The sequence below is a fragment of the Carcharhinus amblyrhynchos genome, chromosome 6 (genome assembly GCF_965287045.1).
Source record: "Carcharhinus amblyrhynchos chromosome 6, sCarAmb.v2.hapA, whole genome shotgun sequence".
NCBI lineage: Eukaryota > Metazoa > Chordata > Chondrichthyes > Carcharhiniformes > Carcharhinidae > Carcharhinus > Carcharhinus amblyrhynchos.
The window spans coordinates 36,834,459-36,855,342 of NC_137329.1; the positions used below are offsets into that span (position 1 = coordinate 36,834,459).

The following is a 20,884-nucleotide window of genomic DNA, read 5'->3' on the forward strand; positions in this document are numbered from 1 at the left end:
GAAAAGGTGAATGATGGTTTCAACAGAAAATAAACTGAGCCAAGCAACATTAAGCAGGTAGAAAAAGACAGTCTTAATGATAGCATGAATGGGACGTCAGAAATTCATCTCAGGATAAAAATTACACCAAGATTAACCTGTTGTCACGGAAAGGGACAAAATCAATAGCTAGGTTATGTAGTTTGGAGCAGGAACTGAAATTGATGGTTTCAATCTTCCCAAAACTTAATTGGAGGAAATTTCTGTTCTAGCACTGGACGTGGGATAATCAATCTCATAATTAAACAGCAGTGAAGGAGCCAAAAGAGATGATGGTGAGATAAAGCTGGGAGTCGTCAGAGTACATGTGAAAACTGAAGATGTATCTTTGGATGAAATCGCCAAAAGGACAGCACGTAGAAGGGAAACAGAAATAGGCTTAGAATTAATCTTGGAGGCTGAGAGAGTGATGTAGCAGGAACATATAACAAGAGAATCTCCGGATACAATTAGTTAGATAAGAACGGAACCAGTTGAGAGCAGTCCCACCCGGCTGAATGAAAATGGAGAGACATTGGAGGAGGATGGCACGGTGAATCATGTCAAAGGCCACAGACATATAGAGAACAATAAGGAAGGAAAGTTTACCTTTGACATGAGAAATCCCACTTTTGCAAGTCCACCTTCTTCCTACTTCATGTTCAATACAGCTGAAACCTACATCAGTGCTTTCACTATTTTCCTTTAGACTTCAAGGGCATCTTTGGTGTCCTGCCCTGCTTCAATTTACAACTTCTTTCCTGAAGGTCCATCATGAATTTTGACCGGTTTCATTTTTCACTGACCCTATTTAACTTGCACCATGCTACACATACCAACCCCACCCTTCACCACTCCCCAAATACAGCATCCTTGCTCTCATTTACAAGTCACTACAAAATCTCCAGCACCACCTTTATGACTTGTATCAAAGCTCAGGCTCTTTGGTTCTCCATCTCCGCAGCTCCCTATCCTCTGACCAACCATTTACAGTTGAACTGTCAGCTGCCTTGACCTTTCTGACCTCTGGAACTTGCTTCTCAAATCGATCCACCTCAGAACATTTTTCCTGTCTATAAAAACCTCCTCATAACATATAGTAATGGCCATTCTTCTGATTATCTCTCAGAATTCTTCAGCTATAGCTCAGTATCTATTTCTCAGTTTCTATCTATCGCTGATGTGTTGAAAAGAAAATCTTAAGGCAAAGAATAATTTAGATGCACAGCTGATCATCTTATTTACCTAACTTTCATGAGTGGAGTTCCATTTGCTATTTTTAGACAGTACATACACAAGAGGTGAACAGAGACTTCCATTCAATCCAAGAAAATAAATGTTAGCTGCAAAACACCATGACACAGCTTCACTGCAAGCCAATGACTCATTCAGTATTATTTTTCAATTAAACAACCAAATCAGTTTTGTATTCAGGATGCTTTATGTTAGATATGGTGCCAGACAAACAAAAGGAGCATCTACTTGATAAATCTCAATCGCAGAATCATTTTGTCAATGAGATTAGCTGCATTGTGGCAGCCAGATGGGACTTGCATAGGCATTCTTGTTTAATGCATGCCTGATTTTCATCTTTTTCCCTTACCAGGGCACCTTTTAGCTTGAACAAAACATTCAGCACATATTCAGGACTTCCAAATTTTGTACTGAAACAGTAAACATCCTATGATGATATTTTCATAAATGGCTTTACAAATAATACATGGCAATAATCTTAAAATTTCTGAAATATTGAAGGTTTGTAGGCAATACATTAATAAACAAACTTTATATCTTGAACAAACAATATTCTTGCAGTTTCCACTAATATAGCCTTACATTTTTATTTTATTCTGGGACAAAAGTGTATTTTGCAATTTTGGTTTTTTCAGAAGTGAAAATTGAATATTTTTGTGGTCACCACCCACAAAAAACATTCTGGGAAATAAAAATAATAATTTGTATATATTTTTTAAAAAACAAGCACTAATCTCTCGCTCTTTCTCCCAAAACCATATGTATTTTGGTAAAAACAATTAATACAATAAAATTAGACAAGTGTTTTAAACTACTTTACCAGGTTACACTAATGCACCAATCCCAGCATCATGTGGTGTTAAAAATTAGACTATTTCCAAACAGTGATTTCACCATATTTTCACTTTATGTCAGCTACGGTTGGGTTGCACAGAGCTATTTGTTGCTGATACATATTGCAAGTTCATAATTAACTAAAGCCTCAAAGAAATGAAAAGTTCAAAACCAATGTTCAGCAAAGGTATTAAATGTTAGAGAATCAAGCATGGTAAAACAGATGTAAAAACATATCAGCCAAGATCCAAGTGAATGGCAGAACAGGCTCAAGGGGTTGACCGGCCCACTCTTGTTTCTACGAGGGATGCATAAGAACATAAGACCATAAGAAATAGGAGCAGGAGTAGGCCATCTAGCCCTTCGAGCCTGCCCCGCCATTCAATAAGATCATGGCTGATCTGTCGTGGCTCAGTTCCACCTTCCCGCCCTCTCCCCATAACCCTTAATCCCCTCACCTATCAAAAACCTATCAACCCGCGTCTTAAATATATTTAGCGAGGCAGCCTCCACCACTTCAACGGGCAGAGAATTCCAGAGATTCACCACCCTTTGAGTGAAGAAGTTCCTCCTCAACTCCATTCTAAACCGCCCCCTCCCCCCCCTTTATCTTGAGGCTGTGCCCTCTAGTCCTACTGTCCTTTCTGAGCAGGAACGGCCTCTCCACCTCTATCCTATCCATCCCATTCATCATCTTATACGTCTCAATGAGATCTCCCCTCATTCTTCTAAACTCTAACAAGTACAAGCCTAGTTTATTCAGCCTCTCCTCATAGTTCAACCCCCTCAACTCCGGTATCAGCCTAGTAAACCTCCTCTGCATTCCCTCCAAGGCCAAAATATCCATGCGTAAGTGCGGCGACCAAAACTGCACACAGTACTCCAGCTGCAGCCTCACCAGTGCCCTGTACAGTTGCAGCAAGACCTCCCTACTTTTATATTCAATCCCCCTCGCTATGAAGGCCAGCATCCCATTCACCTTCCTGACCACCTGCTGCACCTGCAGGCTGGGTTTTTGCGACTCATGCACAAGGACCCCGAGGTCCCTCTGCACTGTCGCATGCTGCAGTTTTTCGCCCCGTAAGTAATAGTCCTTCCTACCATTATTCCTACCAAAGTGGACAACTTCACACTTGCCAACATTAAATTCCATTTGCCAGTTCCTGGCCCATTCGCCCAGCCTATCTAGATCCTTCTGCAGACTTTCCACACCCTCCACACAATTTGCCGTTCCACCAATCTTGGTGTCATCAGTAAACTTCGACACCATACACTCAGTTCCCTCCTCCAGATCATCTATATAAATGGTTAATAGCTGAGGCCCCAGCACCGACCCCTGGGGCACTCCACTAGTCACCAACCGCCAATCCGAATAGCACCCATTGACCCCCACTCTCTGCCTCCTATTTGACAGCCAATCCCCTATCCACGCTAACACCCTACCCCCAATTCCATGCCCCCTGACCTTCTGTAATAACCTCTTGTGCGGCACCTTATCAAACAGCTTCTGAAAATCAAGAAACACCATGTCCACCGGCTCTCCTCTATCCACCGCCCTAGACAAATCCTCATAGAACTCCAATAAATTCGTCAGACACAACTTCCCCTTAACGAAACCGTGCTGCGTCTGCTCTATCAAACAATTCTCAAGATGCCTTGCTATTTTCTCCTTGATCACGGATTCTAACATTTTACCTATAACAGACGTTAAACTAACCGCCCTATAATTCCCTGCCACCCTTCTTAAACAACGGCGTAACATTAGCCGTTTTCCAATTTTCCGGCACTTCCCCGGAATCCAGCGACGTTTGGAAAATAACCACCAAGGCATCCACTATCACCTCTGCCATTTCTTTCAGAACCCTTGGATGCATTCCATCCGGTCCTGGGGACTTGTCCACAATCAGTCCCTCCAGTCGTTCGAGCACTGCCTCTCTAGTAACAGTAATGTCATTCAGGCCCTCCACTCTTACCATCTTTCCATCACTAACACCCGGCAAATTATTCATGTCCTCCTCCGTGAAGACCAAAACAAAAAAGTTATTCAAGGCCTCAGCCATTTCCCCATCCCCTACCACTAAGTCCCCCCTCTCATCCTCTAAGGGTCCAACGTTCACCCTAGTCAGCCTCTTCCTTTTTATATATTTATAAAAACTTTTACTATCCTTTTTTATATTAAGCGCTAGCCCAGCTTCATAGTTTATCCTACGCTTCTTTATCAACTTCTTCGTCATTCTTTGTTGATATTAAAACCTCTCCCAATCCTCTTCTCGCCCACTACTCTTAGCTACTCTAAACGCATCCGCTTTTAATTTAACACTTTCCTTTACTTCCTTCGTTATCCACAGCTGATTATGTCTCCTCCTATGATCTTTTTTAACCATCGGAATAAATTTCTGCTGAGCACCAAGAAAGATCTCCTTAAAGATCCTCCACTGTTCCTCAGACCTACCTTCCAACACGCTCCCCCAGTCAACATTCGCCAATTCCTCTCTCATCCTATCGTACTCCCCTCTGTTCAAACAAAGGACACATGTCCGGGAACCCACTTTCTCCTCCTCCATCTGCATCAGAAACTCCACCATACAATGATCACTCTTCCCAAGAGGATCCTTCACCACAAGGTCCCTAATTCTACCTGCCTCATTACATAACACCAGATCCAAGATAGCTCGCTCCCTCGTCGGCTCCAACACACACTGTTCAAGGAAACTATCCCAGCAGCATTCCAAGAACTCTTCCTCAAGCCCACCGCGTCCATCATGGGCCGACCAATCAATATGTAGATTGAAATCCCCCATAATTATCGCCGTTCCATTCCTGCACGCTGCATTTATTTGCGCGTTAACAGCCCGCCCCACCTCCAGATCATTATTTGGGGGCCTATAAACGACACCCACCAACGTCTTCCTCCCTTTCCTGTTCCTAATCTCCACCCACAACGATTCCACTTTCTGCTCTTTGGCTCCTATATCATCCCTTACTACCACCCTGATGCTATCCTTAATCAGCAGAGCTACGTCGCCCCCCTTTTTCCTCCCGCCTATCCTTCCTAAACACTTGATACCCCTGGACATTCAGCTCCCAGTCCCTGTCACCTTGCAGCCACGTCTCTGTAACGGCCACCAGATCATATCCATTTGCGCTGATCTGTGCCACCAGCTCATTCACTTTATTCCGAATGCTTCGCACATTCAGATAAAGTGCCTTCATCCCAGCCTTCACCTGTACCCTATTTGCCGGAACGCCACCAACCTTACTCATGCCCCCTACTCCCCTCATTATTGGGGCATCCTTGGCCTCTTCCCTTACTTGTACCCTCTCCTTTACTTTAGACCCTGTAAATTCACCTACCCTCGCTCCCTCCCAATTAGTTTAAAGCCCTATCTACAGTCCTATTTACACGATTCGCCAGGACTCTGGTCCCAGCACGGTTCAGACCAACCCCATCCCACCTGAACAGGTCCCACCTACCCCAATACTGGTGCCAATGCCCCATAAATTCAAACCCATTCCTCCCACACCAATCCCTGAGCCACCTATTCACTTCCTTCATCTTATCAACCCTACGCCCGTCTGCACATGGTTCAAGCAGTAGTCCGGAGATAACCACCGTGTCGGTTCTACTTTTTAATTCCATTCCCAGCTTTTCATACTCCCTCCCCAGATCCTCAGTTCGCATTTTGCCTATGTCGTTGGCACCCACATGTACTACAATGACTGGATTCTCACCCTCCCACTCCAGGTTCCTCTGCAGCCCAGATGCGACATCCTGGACCCGAGCACCAGGCAGACCACACACCCTTCTGTGCACTTTGTCATTGTGACAAAGGACAGTGTCAATACCCTTAACCACACTATCCCAATTACTACTACATTCCTTTTCACCTTCTCTTTGCCTATGTCCTGTGTCTGCATCACTGTACCGTGTGCAGTTTGCTCATCAACCGGGGAGATCTCATTGAGACGTATAAGATGATGAATGGGATGGATAGGATAGAGGTGGAGAGACTCTTCCCGCTCAAAAAAGACAGTAGGACTAGGGGGCACAGCCTCAAGATAAAGGGGAGGCGGTTTAGAACGGAGTTGAGGAGGAACTTCTTCACTCAAAGGGTGGTGAATCTCTGGAATTCTCCGCCCGTTGAAGTGGTGGAGGCTGCCTCGCTAAATATTTTTAAGAAGTGGGTTGATGGGTTCTTGATAAGAGAGGGGATTAAGGGTTATGGGGAGAGGGCGGGAAAGTGGAACTGAGCCACAACAGATCAGCCATGATCTTATTGAATGGCGGGGCAGGCTCGAAGGGCTAGATGGCCTACTCCTGCTCCTATTTCTTATGTTCTTACATTCTTGTCCACACTGGAAGCAAGAACCTCAAACCTGTTATGCAGATTGAGAGGCTGAGGCATTTGGTCCCCACCCTCCTTCCTCCGGTCCCCATCCTCCTTCCTCCGGTCCCCACCCTCCTTCCTCATTATTATTATGCGGACCTATTATTTTTTTCTCATTTATTTGGAAATACACAGAACAGCCATTGTCATTTAGTTAGCATTCCACCTCACAGCTATAAAAGCTGGAGGGTTGGTTAGCAGAGAAAATAGATTTCAGGTAATTGGCAAAAGAACCAGATGATTTTTTTTCACTTAGTAGGATATGATAATCTGGAATTCTTCCTCATTGTGCTTTTTTTCACCCCATTCTTTAATGAATTAAGTTCACGGATAGGCATAACACATTACTGAACATTGTGGAATCTGTTCTGTCTAAAGTAATACATTAAGCTGCGTCTTGAATCATGTACAATCAGAACAGACAGGTCAGAAGACTGCCAAGTATAATATTATAATTTGTTTAGATCGATCTCCTTGGGGTTGGAATACCCAGTTCAGTCAACATAGGCCTGAGTTCTTGAATAATTCCTTGCTTGTGCAATCAGCATATTCAGTGATTTGATTAGGATGCACAGCTGCTCTCAAATGACAATCATTCCTATCGTCTTTGTTGAGACGCTGGCTATGGTGTCTCAACCAACAGAACTGCTCCCTTTGCTCCTTCTCTTGGTATCCCATGATAAGCAAGGATAGGGGAATGACCGGTTGATAGGTCAGCGCACTTTCTGAACATGCAAATACAGGTAGGAATCCTGAAATACATTGTCTTCAGACACTAACAGCCTCACTGAAATACGATCATTTTTAAAAGGATTAGGACAGGGTAGATGCTGTGAGAAGGTTTCCAATATAGGGGAGGCTAGAATTCTGGGATCTCAGTCTTAGAACAAAGGGTTGGCCACTTAGGACAAAGTTGATGGGAAAAAAATCTTAATTCAGGAGGTTGTGAAGCTTGGGAATTCTCCACCACAGGAAGCAACGACTACTCTGTTGATGCATATATTCAAAGCAGAGATGGACAGATTCTTGAATAGTACAAGAATCAAGGGCTATAAGGATAGTGTGATCTTATTGAATGATGGAGTAGGCTCCAAGAGCCAGTTCACTTACTCCTGATCTCCTTTCTTTTGTTCTTAGGTCCTTAAAACTGGCAAAAAAAATGACAAGAAAATTGAGAACCATTTCCAGACTATTGGAATGAGATTCCAAAGCTCTAACTGGCTTAGAGGCATATGAGAGTCATAAATTATATCAATACCAGGTCACTTATCCAATCTATCACCACCCTAGTAGGCTGCACATTAATTCTGGTGTCAATCCTGGAATTGGCAATCACCATTGACTGAACTGGTTAATTGATTAACATGAATTACCTTTTAATTATGATGCATGCCATTAATGCACGATTACTATAGCACACATTTCCAGAAATTCCAAGTCCATTAAATGGTTAAATAGATTGCCTTTACCAAAGGAATTGTTGATTTATTCTATACTATAAAGTATCTGGCAAAAAAGCATTTTTCTTACCTGAGATCCTCCAGCAACTGGCACCAAACATGTAAAAAGATTTGCAATCACATTTTCCAAGTTAACGTTCAGACTGTCGACATATACCGTGTAAATGAGGCCAAGGCAAGCCTAAAAAGAGTGGTAGTTAATTTTCACAAAGCTTATTTCAAAAATCTTCACTAACAATCAAACACCATGCACAATATGCATCTATTTTAAACTCTAAATACTGTCCAAAAGAGGAACCCATCTAGTTCTTTCTTTAAAAAAAAATGACTGTTTATCCAAAATTTGTTGAGGGAGAAGGAACCCTTTCTACTCCCATCTTGTTTTTCACATGGCACTCAGATAGAGAGTTGTCCACTTTTAACCATGATCTATGTTTATTGATTTTTATTGTTTTTTTAAAATCCAATTAGTTCATTTTCTATTAATCCTATGATTCAGAATCTTCATTATCAGTTTCATTACACAATCTCCCAAAAAAGGCCAAGAACAAAATTTTAGCACGTGCATTAAGACAAATCCTACAGTCCCTCCAGTGATATCCAATGCATTCCAACATTTTCATCTTCATTATTTGACTTCAAGACCTGCTATATCAGTTGCTCATCCTTTGAATGCAGAACATCTTGAAATCAATCCCAAATTTACCATCTACCAGTTTCAACCAATCTCCCATCTTCCCACCACATTTTAAATTGACTCGGTATTCTGAATTTCACTTTATCAAACAGACTTGCATTCAGAACAGAACACTTCAAAAGAATGGAAGTATAATTGACACATTAATTTCAATATGGATAAGAAAGAGTTAATTAATCCAATGGCACAGCATTAGTTCTCATTTATATACTGACATCATCAGCTCCACTTCAGCATAATCTCTCGAATTACCACGACAAACTTGTCCCAGCCCAAAAAATATCCATTGACCATCTCTGCTCCCAACTATTCAGCCAATTTTGCATCCATCTTGCTACAGTTCCTTTTATTCCATGCACTATAACATTTCTCAAGTCTGCTGTGTGGCACTGTATCGAATGCCTTTTGAAAGTCTAAGTATACAACAGCATTACCCTCAGTGACTCTTTCCATTGCCTCTTCAAAATACCCCAGCAAGTTAGTTAAACACAATCTTCCCTTTAGTAATCCATGCTGGCTCTTCTTAATCAACCCACATTTTTCCATGTGACTACTAATTCCATTCTGAATAACTGTTTCTAAAAGCTTTCCCACCACTGATGTTAAATTCATTGGCTTGTAATTGCTGAGGTAATCCTTACAACCTGCTTGAGCAAGGGCTTAACATTTGCAATTCCTAAATGATCGGTCAGAATATAAAGAAAAGCAGAGAATGACTAAAAGATTGATTAGGTGAAAAAAATTATGAGTGTGAAAGGAAGCTAGCTTGGAGTGTAAAAATGGATAGCAAGAGTTTCTACTGGTATTTAAACAGGAAAAAAGTGTGTGTGTGAACTGAGTGTTAATCATCTGTCTTCACTATAGATATTACAAAAAATATTCCAGTAATAGCTGTAAAACAGGAGATGGAGGGGAGAGGAGAAACTGAAGAAATTACAACCACTAGGGAAGTAGCACTGAGCAAACAGATGAGTATCTGAGTTCAGATGTACATCATGCTAGGATCTTAAAAGAGATGAATGATGAGGTAGAAAAAGTGTTGGTGTTAATTTTCCAAAATTCCCTAAATGCTGGAAAGGTTCCATCACACTGGACAGTAACAAATATACCCTCCCTATTCAAGGGAGGCAGGCAAAAAATAGGCAACTACAAGCCAGTTACGTTGATCTATGAAAGTATTAGCATAGATCATTAAAGAGATTATAGCTGAGTACTTAGAAAAACTCAAGGTAACCGAAAAGAGTGGAAAGGAAATCATGTTCAACTAATTTACTCGAGTTCTTTGAAGGAGTAACATGTTCTGCGGATAGAGACTGTGTGGACATACAGCACTTGGATTTCCAGAAACCATTTGATAAGGTGCCATGTCGAAGATTGGCAGAAAACAAACAGCATGCAAAATGAATCTTTGTCTGATAGGCTAATGGAATGCTATCTTTTATTACAAGGGGAATTGAATATAAAATCAATGATGCTATGCTTCACTTATGCAGGGCATTGGGAAGATTCCATTTCAAACACTGAGCAGAATTGGTCTCCTTATTTAAACATGTACGAAGAACATAACTGCATTGGAGGTAGTTCAGAGGAGGTTTACTTGATTACCTGGAATGAGCAGGTTGTCTTATGAGTACAGGTTGGACAGGCTGGGCTTGCATCCACTGTGGTTTAGAAGAGTATGGGGTGGCTTGGTTAAAGTACGTAAGATCCTAAACGGCACCGACAAGGTGGACTTGGAAAGGATGTTTCCTCTTGTGGATGACTCCAGAGCCAAGGGGACACTTTTAAAATTAGGGGTCACCCTTATAGTATAGAGATTCGCAGAACATGGGGGTTAGAACATAGAACATTACAGCGCAGAACAGGCCCTTCGGCCCACGATGTTGCGCCAATTAAAAAGCAATGACCCTCTAACCTAAACCAATCCCTTTCCGTCCATAAACCTATCCACGGATCTCTTAAACGCCCCCAAACTAGGCGCATCTACAACTGCAGCAGGCAGGGCATTCCAATCCCTCACCACCCTCTGGGTAAAGAACCTACCTCTGACATCCGTCCTATAACTACCACCCCTTAATTTAAAGCTATGCCCCCTCGTGCTAGCTTTCTCCATCCGAGGAAAAAGGCTATCACTGTCCACCCTATCTAAACCTCTAATCATCTTATATGTTTCAATAAGGTCCCCTCGCAGCTGCCTTCTTTCTAACGAAAACAACCTCAAATCCGTCAGTCTCTCCTCATAGGACCTCCCCTCCATACCAGGCAACATCCTGGTAAACCTCCTCTGCACCCTCTCCAATGCCTCCACATCCTTCCTATAACGTGGGGACCAGAACTGCACACAATACTCCAAGTGCGGCCACACCAGAGTTTTGTACAGTTGCAACATGACACTGCGGCTCCTAAATTCAATCCCCCTACCAATAAACGCCAAGACACCGTATGCCTTCCTAACAACCCTATCTACTTGATTCCCAACTTTCAGGGATCTATGTACACATACACCTAGATCCCTCTGCTCGTCAACACTATTCAGAGTCCTACCGTTAGCCCTATACTCTACACATCTGTTATTCCTGCCAAAGTGAATTACCTCACACTTTTCCGCATTAAACTCCATCCGCCACCTCTCGGCCCAGCTCTGCAACTTGTCCAAGTCTCTCTGTAAACTATGACACCCCTCCTCACTATCTACCACACCTCCGACTTTGGTGTCATCAGCAAATTTACTAATCCACCCAACTATACCCTCATCCAGATCATTAATAAAAATTACAAACAGCAGTGGCCCCAAAACGGATCCCTGAAGCACACCACTTGTAACCAAACTCCATGACGAATACTTATCATCAACCACCACCCTCTGTCTCCTATCTGCTAGCCAATTCCTGATCCAATTACCTAAATCACCCTCAATCCCATACATCTGCATTTTCTGCAGAAGCCTTCCATGGTGGACCTTATCAAACGCCTTACTAAAGTCCATATATACGTCAACTGCCTTACCCCCATCCACCTCTTTGGTCACTTTCTCAAAAAACTCAATAAGGTTAGTAAGGCACGACCTACCCTCCACAAAACCATGCTATCTCCAATCAATTCATTACTCTCCAAATAACAATAAATCCTATCCCTAATAATTTTTTCTAAAACCTTGCCCACAACAGAAGTAAGACTCACCGGTCTATAATTCCCAGGGAAGTCTCTGTTCCCCTTCTTAAACAATGGGACAACATTCGCTATCCTCCAATCTTCTGGTACTATACCTGTGACCAACGGCGACCTGAAGATCAGAGCCAGAGGCTCTGCAATCACCTCTCTTGCCTCCCAGAGAATCCTAGGGTAAATCCCGTCCGGCCCAGGGGACTTATCTATTTTCAAACCCTCAAGAATATCTAGCACATCCTCCTTATCAACTGCAATACTGTCCAGTTTACAACCCTGTAACCCAGTGTTCTCCACAGCTACATTTATGTCTCCCTGCGTGAATACCGAAGAGAAATATTGGTTCAATGCCTCTCCAATCTCTTCCGGCTCCACACACAACTTCCCACTGCTGTCTCTAACTGGCCCCAATCTTGCCCTAACCAATCTCCTGTTCTTAACATATCTATAGAGCGCCTTAGGATTCTCCTTAATCCTATCAGCCAAAGTCTTCTCATGTCCTCTTTCAGCCCTTCTTAACTCACTCTTTAACTCCCTCCTAGCCAATCTAAAGCTTTCCAGTGCACTGAGCGCTCAAGTCTCATCCTGACATAAGCCTCCTTTTTCCTTTTAACTAGTGAATCAACTTTTTTAGTGCACCACGGTTCCCTAGCTCGACCATTTCCTCCTTGCCTGACAGGGACATACATATCAAGGACTCGCAGTAGCTACTCCTTGAAAAAACTCCACATTTCGGACGTTCCCAGACCCTGTAGTCTCCTAGTCCAACCTATGCTTCCTAATTCTCTCCTAATAGCCTCATAATTACCCTTCCCCCAGCTAAAACTACTGCCTATCCCTTTCCATCACTATGGTGAACGTAACCGAATTGTGGTCACTATCACCAAAATGCACACCAACTTCCAAGTCTAACACCTGGTCTGGCTCATTTCCCAGCACCAAATCCAATATAGCCTCACCTCTAGTTGGCCTATCTACATACTGAGTCAAAAAACCTTCCTGCACGCTTTGTGCAAAAACTGACCCCTCTAACGAGCTAGAGCTATAGCTATTCCAATCAATATTAGTAAAGTTAAAGTCCCCCATAACAATTACCCTATTACTTTCACTCCTATCCAGGATCGTCTCCGCAATCCTTTCCTCAACCTCTCTAGAACTTTTAGGAGGTCTATAAAAGACTCTCAACAGGGTGACCTCTCCTCTCCTATTTCTAATCTCAGCCCATACTACCTCAACAGACAAGTCCTCATCAAACTTCCTCTCTGACACTGTGATACAATCCTTGACTAATAATGCTACCCCTCCCCCCCTTCTACCTCCTTCTCTACTCCGACTGAAGCATTTGAACCCCGGAACCTGCAACAACCATTCCTGTCCCTGCTCTATCCATGTCTCTGAAATGGCCACAACATCAAAGTCCCAGGTACTGGTCCACGCTGCAAGTTCATCCACTTTATTGCGAATACTCCTCGCATTAAAGTATACGCATTTCAAACCCTGCTCCGCTCCACCCCCACGATGCCGTGCATTGCAGTCCCCATCTATGCCCCCCTCACTTTCATCCCTGCTACTCAGGATCCCACCCCCCCTCTGAATCAGTTTAAACCCCCGTGCATAGCCTTTGCAAATTTTCCCAAAACCTTTCCCAACTTTGGAACTCTCTGCCCTCAGAATGTGATGGAAGCAGAGTCACCACATATTTTTAAGGCAAAGGTGGACTGATTCTAACAACAAAAGTCAATGGCGGTTGATGGAAAGTGGAATTCAACACAAATAGACCAGCCATGATCTTATTGACTAACAGAGCACAACTAAGGGGCTAAACAGCCTACTTCAGTGCCAATTATGCACATTTGTATGAGCAAAACTTGCTCTAACTGAAGCCATTGTCTCCACCTTGGTCCAAACTTCAGCTCAGAGCTACTGACTTCCATTACTTGCCCTGGCAACAAACTAACATGAAAGCAAACAGTTTGCAAATGTGACCATTTGACCCCAAGTTGAGCTTCTGACCACATTGTCACACCATTACTAAGACTACCTATTTCCATCTCAAGAACATCATCCTGGTCTCAGTTCATCTGCTGCTGAAACCCTCGTTCATGCCTTTGTTACCTTAAGACCTGACAATTCCAACATACTTAAAGCTAATCTCCTGTACTCTATCCTTCATAAATTCAAAACTTTGCTGCCAAATACCTGACTCGCACCACGTCCCATTCACCCATCACCCATGTGCTTGTTACATTGGTCAAGCTACATCTTCATTTTTAAATTCTCACCCTTATTTTCAAATCACTCCATAGCCTTTCCCCTCCCCCATCTCTTTAATCTCTTCCAGTCTCACAACCTTCAAAACTTCTAGACTCCTCCAATTCTGATCCCTTCAGCATCCCCAGTTTAACTGCTCTATCATTGGTGGCCACGTCTTTAGCTGCATAGGGCCTAACCTATGAAAGTTTCTCCCTTAACCTGTCCATCTCGCAAACTCACTTTCTCTTTTAAGACACTTATTGAAATTTATCTCTTTAACCAAGCTTTTGGCCATCTTAACTAATACCCCTTAAGTGATTCAGTATCTCAAAAACTAACAGACATTTTGTTTCAGTGCTCGGCAGAGCACGTGAGAGCAAACTAACTAAAAGTTTGTGCTGCTGTGCCTTGTGATAATATTACTGGAATTTGTTTTATGAATTTCTACAAGGACTGTTGCCTAAAGGGGTGTTTATTTTTGAGCCTAATCAAGAAAGGATCTGTGGGGAAAGTGTTCTGTATACTAATTTTAACTGCGTAAATGTGATCACGCACATTTTAAGTTTTCTTCAGTCAATAATTTTTTTATATTCATGCATGGGCCATGGGCTTTGCTGGCCAACATTTGTTATAATTTATTATTTAAAATCTCAAAGTGTTCTTGGAACTTGTGATCTTGACTTCAGCGCCCAGATTTTCTCACAATAAATCCTAATTAAAAATTGTGATAGCTTGCTTTGGGATTTAATTAGCATGACAAGCCCATCTGCCATATCAAACAACATCATTAAGAGTAGTTACTTAGTACTTCTACCACTCAAATATTTTCATCTTCGTTTATTAGTCTGTAAAAATATATCTCAAAAACTAACCCACATTTTAACAAATCATGGTGCATGGAAAGGCTGCAGCCCAAGAAAGAACTGGATGAGTTTTTGACAGAAGTGCAGATCTAGCTTCAGATCCTTTAACATTGAGTTTGAGAGAAAATTGGCTTTTTTAAGAATGTTATGGGTTGTTTGATTTAGAATGCTTTGGAGTGTCTCAGCTAGTGGTAAAACTTGTCAAAATGTGCAAAGTTTTCAGAACAGTTTTTAATAGAATAGAATCCCCACTGTGCAGAAGGAGGCCCATCAAGTTTGCACTGACAATTATCCTACCTCAGCCCTACGCCCGAACCCCACATATTTACCCTGTTAATCCCTCTAACCTACGTATGCCAGAACACTAAAGGGGCAATTTAGTATGGCCCATGCACCTAACCCACAAATCTTTGGACTGTGGGAGGAAACCACAGCACCCGGAGGAAACCCACAGACACAGGGAGAACATGCAATCTCCACACAGACAGTGACCCCAGTTGGGAATTCAACCCAGGTCCCTAGAGCTGTGAGGCAGCAGTGCTAACCACTGTGCCACCCCTTACCGTGTTGGTGTAGACAGGCCTGAAACCTCCTCAGTGGATGGAAGCACTGAATAAAAAACATCTTTTTTTCAGTTTTCTAATTACACAGAATCAACCAGGCAGATAAAGCTTCAAGAAGGAGTTGTACGATTGTGATAATGTTGCATTAACATTGGCAGCGTGCACTCAGACTACCCACATCACTTCTTGAACTATGTTTCCTACCTATATACAGTGCTTGTCCATACTAAATTTTAATCAGACCACTTTGACATTCTGGACATCTCATTTTGTATTTCTGTCTCTTCAAAATCAGCCACCCCCTTAATTGAAGATCATTCAACATTTTGGCCTGTCTCCACAGAGCTTCCAAATTGGATAGGTTTTGTTTGCACTAATTTGTTTGCCGTAGTTATCTTTAAAACTTTGTTTTTCTCTATTGGCATTTTCAGTCCTTAGTTTAATTTTTGTCCCCCATACTATTGCTATTCTTTCAAGATTGCATTCTCTCACTTTTAAAGCAATTGCTCTGCAAAATTAAATCTATATTCAGTGACTGCTGCATGCTTTCAAAATAAAATTTAAATGATCTTAATATTTTTAAGGCAGATAAATAGGAGTAAAGCAAATGTTTGGATGGGAGATAGATAAGAAAATGAGCAATAGTGGAGATTAGAGTGGGAAATTGCTGGAATTGCTTTCTACAGGACTCGAGTGTTGAGTTAGATGCATAAATCACAACCAGCATAAAATAACAAACAAAAAATTATGTAAACACTCAGCTGGTCAGGTAGCCTCTGTGGAGAGAGAAACAAAGGTTAATATTTCAAGTCTATGACCTTTGATCAGTTCTAGAAACCACTCTCCTTCCGCTATCACCCTCCTCAGCCAGGCTAAACTTAAACTTATCCTTTAATTCCACTCACTCTCTGCAGATAAACGGTTTTGTTATAGGTACCCACATGGATATATCTGCCTTTTTGTGGGATATGTGGAACACTGATTGTTCATAGTCTCACAACACCAGGTTTATTTGGTAGCAAAAGCCACTAGCTTTCAGAGCACTGCTCCTTCATCAGGGAAATGGGTGTTCTATTCACAAACAGGGCATATAAAGACACAAACTCAATTTACAAAATAATGGTTGGAATGCGAGCCTTTACAGATAAATTTACAGGTTTATAGGATATGGTGTTTTAAGACTTCTTACTGAGTTTAACCCAGTCCATCACTGGCATCTTCACATCATGTTCTAATCCTACTCAGAGCTCCCCTCCCTCACTGATATTGGTGGCTATTTCGGTTTAGGTTCCTGCTCCCATCCCGAACTGAAAAATGTGATCAATTTTACTTCTAACGTTTACCCTCCTCTCAACATCACATGGTCCACCTCTGACTTTTTGTTGACTTTTATGCAATTTAAGCCCACTGACTCCCATAGCTACTTTGACAACACTTCCTCACATTCTGTTTCCCGGAAGGACTCAATACAATTTTCCTAGGTTCTCTGCCTTAGTCGTATCTATTCTAGTGATGGAACCTTCCCCACCAGCACTTCTAAATTTCTTTCCTTGAACCTCAACAAACATTCCCCACCCCCTCCCCACCACGGTTGACAGGACTCTCAACTACGTCCATCCCATTTCCTGCACTTCTGCTCTCAGCTCTTCCTCTTCCTCCAGAACCATGAAAGGGTACACACTGACCTTATCCTTCACCCCACTAGTATATAAGATCATAAGATCATAAGAAATAGGAGCAGGAGTAGGCCATCTAGCCCTTCAAGCCTGCCCCGTCATTCAATAAGATCATGGCTGATCTGAAGTGGATCAGTTCCACTTTCCCGCTTTCTCCCCATAACCCTTAATTCCCCTATCAGAAACCTATCTACCCGTGACTTAAATATATTTAGCAAGGTAGCCTCCACCACTTCAACAGGCAGAGAACTCTAGAGATTCACCAGCCTTTGAGTAAAGAAGTTCCTCCTCAACTCTGATCTAAACTGCGCCCCCCTTATCTTGAGACTGTGTCCTCTAGTCTAGCTATCCTTTCTAAGCAGGAAGAATCTCTCTAACCTCTACCCTATCCCTCCCCTTCATTATCTTATACGTCTCTATAAGATCCCCCCTCAGCCTTCTAAACTCCAACGAGTACAGACCCAGTCTATTTAGTCTCTCTTCATAGGCCAACCCCCTTGTCTCCGGTATCAGCCTAGTGAACCTTTTCTGCACTCCCTCCAAGGCTAATATATGCTTCCGCAAGCGCGGCGACCAAAACTGCACACAGTACTCCAGCTGCGGCCTCACCAGTACCCTGTACAGTTGCAGCAAGACCTCCCTGCTTTTATATTCTATCCCCCTCGCTATAAAGGCCAACACTCCATTCGCCTTCTTGATCACCTGCTGCACCTGCAGACTGGGTTTTTGCAGCAGATTTTTATGTTGCAGATGAAGAAAGGATGACTATAATGATTTAACAACAGTAGTGGCAATAGTGGCTTTAAAATGGCTTTTCTGGCTGAGTGTAAAGCATGTTAAGATCTGTGGTCAATTTATAATTAAAACCAGATGCAGGTCTTAAAGTTATTCTGAGTCAGGGATCTGATCTGGAAATTGAAGTCTGAAGCTTCCCGTGCTGACGAAATAATGGAAGTTGTTTACTTTTGATTAGACACAGTTTACTTGGAATTTTATTGCCATTTGTGTGGAGCATGTCATCCAAAGTAAATAAAATGGCGTCACTTATAAGAAATTTCAGTGGCTGTTCGGGCCATTTGACCAATTTCTGGTTACATATTTGGCTGGATGAAAGATAATCATCTGGCAGCCAGTGAAGAATCTATAGGTAGAAGACATTGCTGTCTCTGCCACTGACAACTCTAGAGATTAACTATCATAAGGCGTATGCCCTGAAGAAATCTTCAGAGAAAAGACAGATTCTACATTGGAAATATTTCTTGACCAAGGTTTGGCTAAACCCTGGCATATCAAATTTAATTATTTAATTGAAAATCAGGTTCAAGAAAGCTGATGTTCAGCTAAGAGTTAAAAGTCAGAGTTAATGACTTGCAACTGTTTGAGTTGGTACCTGAAGTGTTAGATAAAGAAAGAAATCGTAGGATTAAGGGTCGACTCGTGTTCTTATCTGTCTCATTAAACTTGAATACTTGGAAAGCGTTTAAATGAATAGCTGAAAAATAATGTACATTTGTGATTTTTGATCTGTACTGTTTCTATGTTTCATGCAAGTAGACGTAGATCTGTATTTTAACTTTTTGACACTTGTACTACTCCATTTCACCACAGGCTTTCGTGAATTTATCACTGCATTTTCTCAACTTCCTGGCTTAAATCCTTCCATCTCCCAAGCCATCTTTAAGATTTTCCTTATAAGTCATTTCTTTGGCACACCCTTCCCAATATCTCATTTGGTTTTGGCAATAATTAGGTCAGTTATCAACATTAAATATGTTATATAAATGCAACATTTTATTGTTGTTATTAACATTGTTGGACCAAAGGTAGAATATGATGAGAGAAAGAGGGCAATGCAGTTACCGAACAAAAGTCAGAGCAAGAGATGATACAAACATCAAGAATTCCAAACATTGACACTTGTTGACAATGTTCCTTATCTTCGTTATGGATAAAACTTCCCGTGATGCAGCTAGTGAATTGAGAGAAACCTGTGAATGCCTTCTGGAAATTGAATAAGATTTATATCAATGTTTTGTAGTTATCAATCTTTTGTTTCAACTGTTGGAATTACCTATTTAAATCTACAGTGGCAATTCTTTATGGTATTTTATTGCATCATAAGATTAATGTCAACAAATTGGTTAGTAAATTCAAAGGATATGCAATGGCTTCACTTTAACACTAAGAAAAAGAACGTTTTGACTTTGTTTTTGGACATAGGATTAAGGACTCCCTTGATAAGGCATAGTGTTGGCCAGAAGTTGTCTGACATTCTCTAAATTCTCTGAACAGCAGCAGCCTCCATGTAAAGTTTATGATGCATATCAGGTGACATTAGCATTCTGCAATACTGCTCAGTTAGGATCTTTTGCATGCAAGCTGTTGCAGTACTTCCTAAATCATTTTAACTTGATTCTTATTGGATCAATTTGCATTTCTACAGAGCCTTTTCACATTTTGAAGCAGTTTAGGTCATTTATAAAAGCAAAGTTGGAATCGAAGCAACGCTGGAGAAATGATTTAAGACATGATCAGAGGTGAGTTCCGAAGAACTTTTCACTTGAATGGAACGGTGTAATTAAACAGAAGAATGCGGAAAGGAAGAACTTGTCTCAAAATTCTCCAGGACCAAAGATATACTTTTCAAGTATAATCATCGTTATTACATAAACAAATATGGCAGTCTATTTAAGCACAGCTGTTTGCAGGAGTTTGGTCAAGACATAAATGCTTGTCAGTATATTGGGAGAGCACGTGAAGACTGGACATTGGGTTAAGAAATTATCTTAAAGTAAGAAGTTGTAACAATGAAGAAATCCCACACTGCACTGTAGTATCAGCAAATATTGTGCGCTGAAGTCTTGTAAGTAGATTTGAACCATTGCCTTTTAGATTAAAGAGCAAAAGTTATCACAGAGCTAAGTTGGTACATGCATATTTTAGAATCTAGGACCAAGACAGAAGAGGGAAGCAACGCAAAGTAGGGCCCAAAAAGCAGGCCTCACAGCTGACACATAGGAATGGAGAAAATAGAGGATCGTGAAGAGTGACACCTTGGAAATTCAAGGTGGGCAGGATGGTGGCACAGTGGTTAGCACTGCTGCCTTACAGCACCAGGGACCCGGGTTCAATTCCCAACTTAGGTCATTATCTGTGCAGAGTCTGCACGTTCTCCCTTCGGGGTTTCCTCCAGGTGCTCCGGTTTCCTCCCACATTCCGCAAGATGTGGTTAGGTGGATCGGTCATGCTAAATTCTCCCTTAGTTTATCTGACCAGACGCCAGAGTGTGGTGACTAGGGGATTTTCACAGTAATTTCATTGCAGTGTTAATATAAGCCTACTTACACTAATAGATAAACTTAAAATGTAGACTGTGATTATGAGTTCAATGCATCAGAAGAGGGGGGAGCCACTGAAGATTGGTCTAGAACATCAGGAAAAGGAAGGGGGCAACAGGGTGGAGGGGGAGCAAACGTGAGGGGGCAGAGGGAGCACAGATTACACATTTTTTACTCAATTCATTGCTTTGATTTGGTTTTTTTGCACAGCTTCCTGTTTCTTTACATACCTCAGTTTCCTTTAAATTTTATTGTGTCAAACTTACCTATCCAAAACTTGCTTAGCAGCCCCTTTAGTGAGACAAAATTTGAAATGTGGCTCCCCACATGAAATGGTTCAAGAGGCCTGATTTACATCATTACAGTGACTCAAGG

General features: G+C 41.9%; 1 protein-coding gene across 1 annotated transcript in view; it reads right to left on the reverse strand.

Annotated features, from left to right (window-relative positions):
• sbf2 (SET binding factor 2) overlaps positions 1 to 20,884 on the reverse strand; it is a 598,480-nt gene that overhangs the window by 329,897 nt on the left and 247,699 nt on the right. The window contains exon 5 of the mRNA XM_080190221.1: positions 8,025 to 8,135. Coding sequence (XP_080046347.1) covers positions 8,025 to 8,135 — 111 coding nt within the window. The remainder of the gene's footprint in view (positions 1 to 8,024; positions 8,136 to 20,884) is intronic.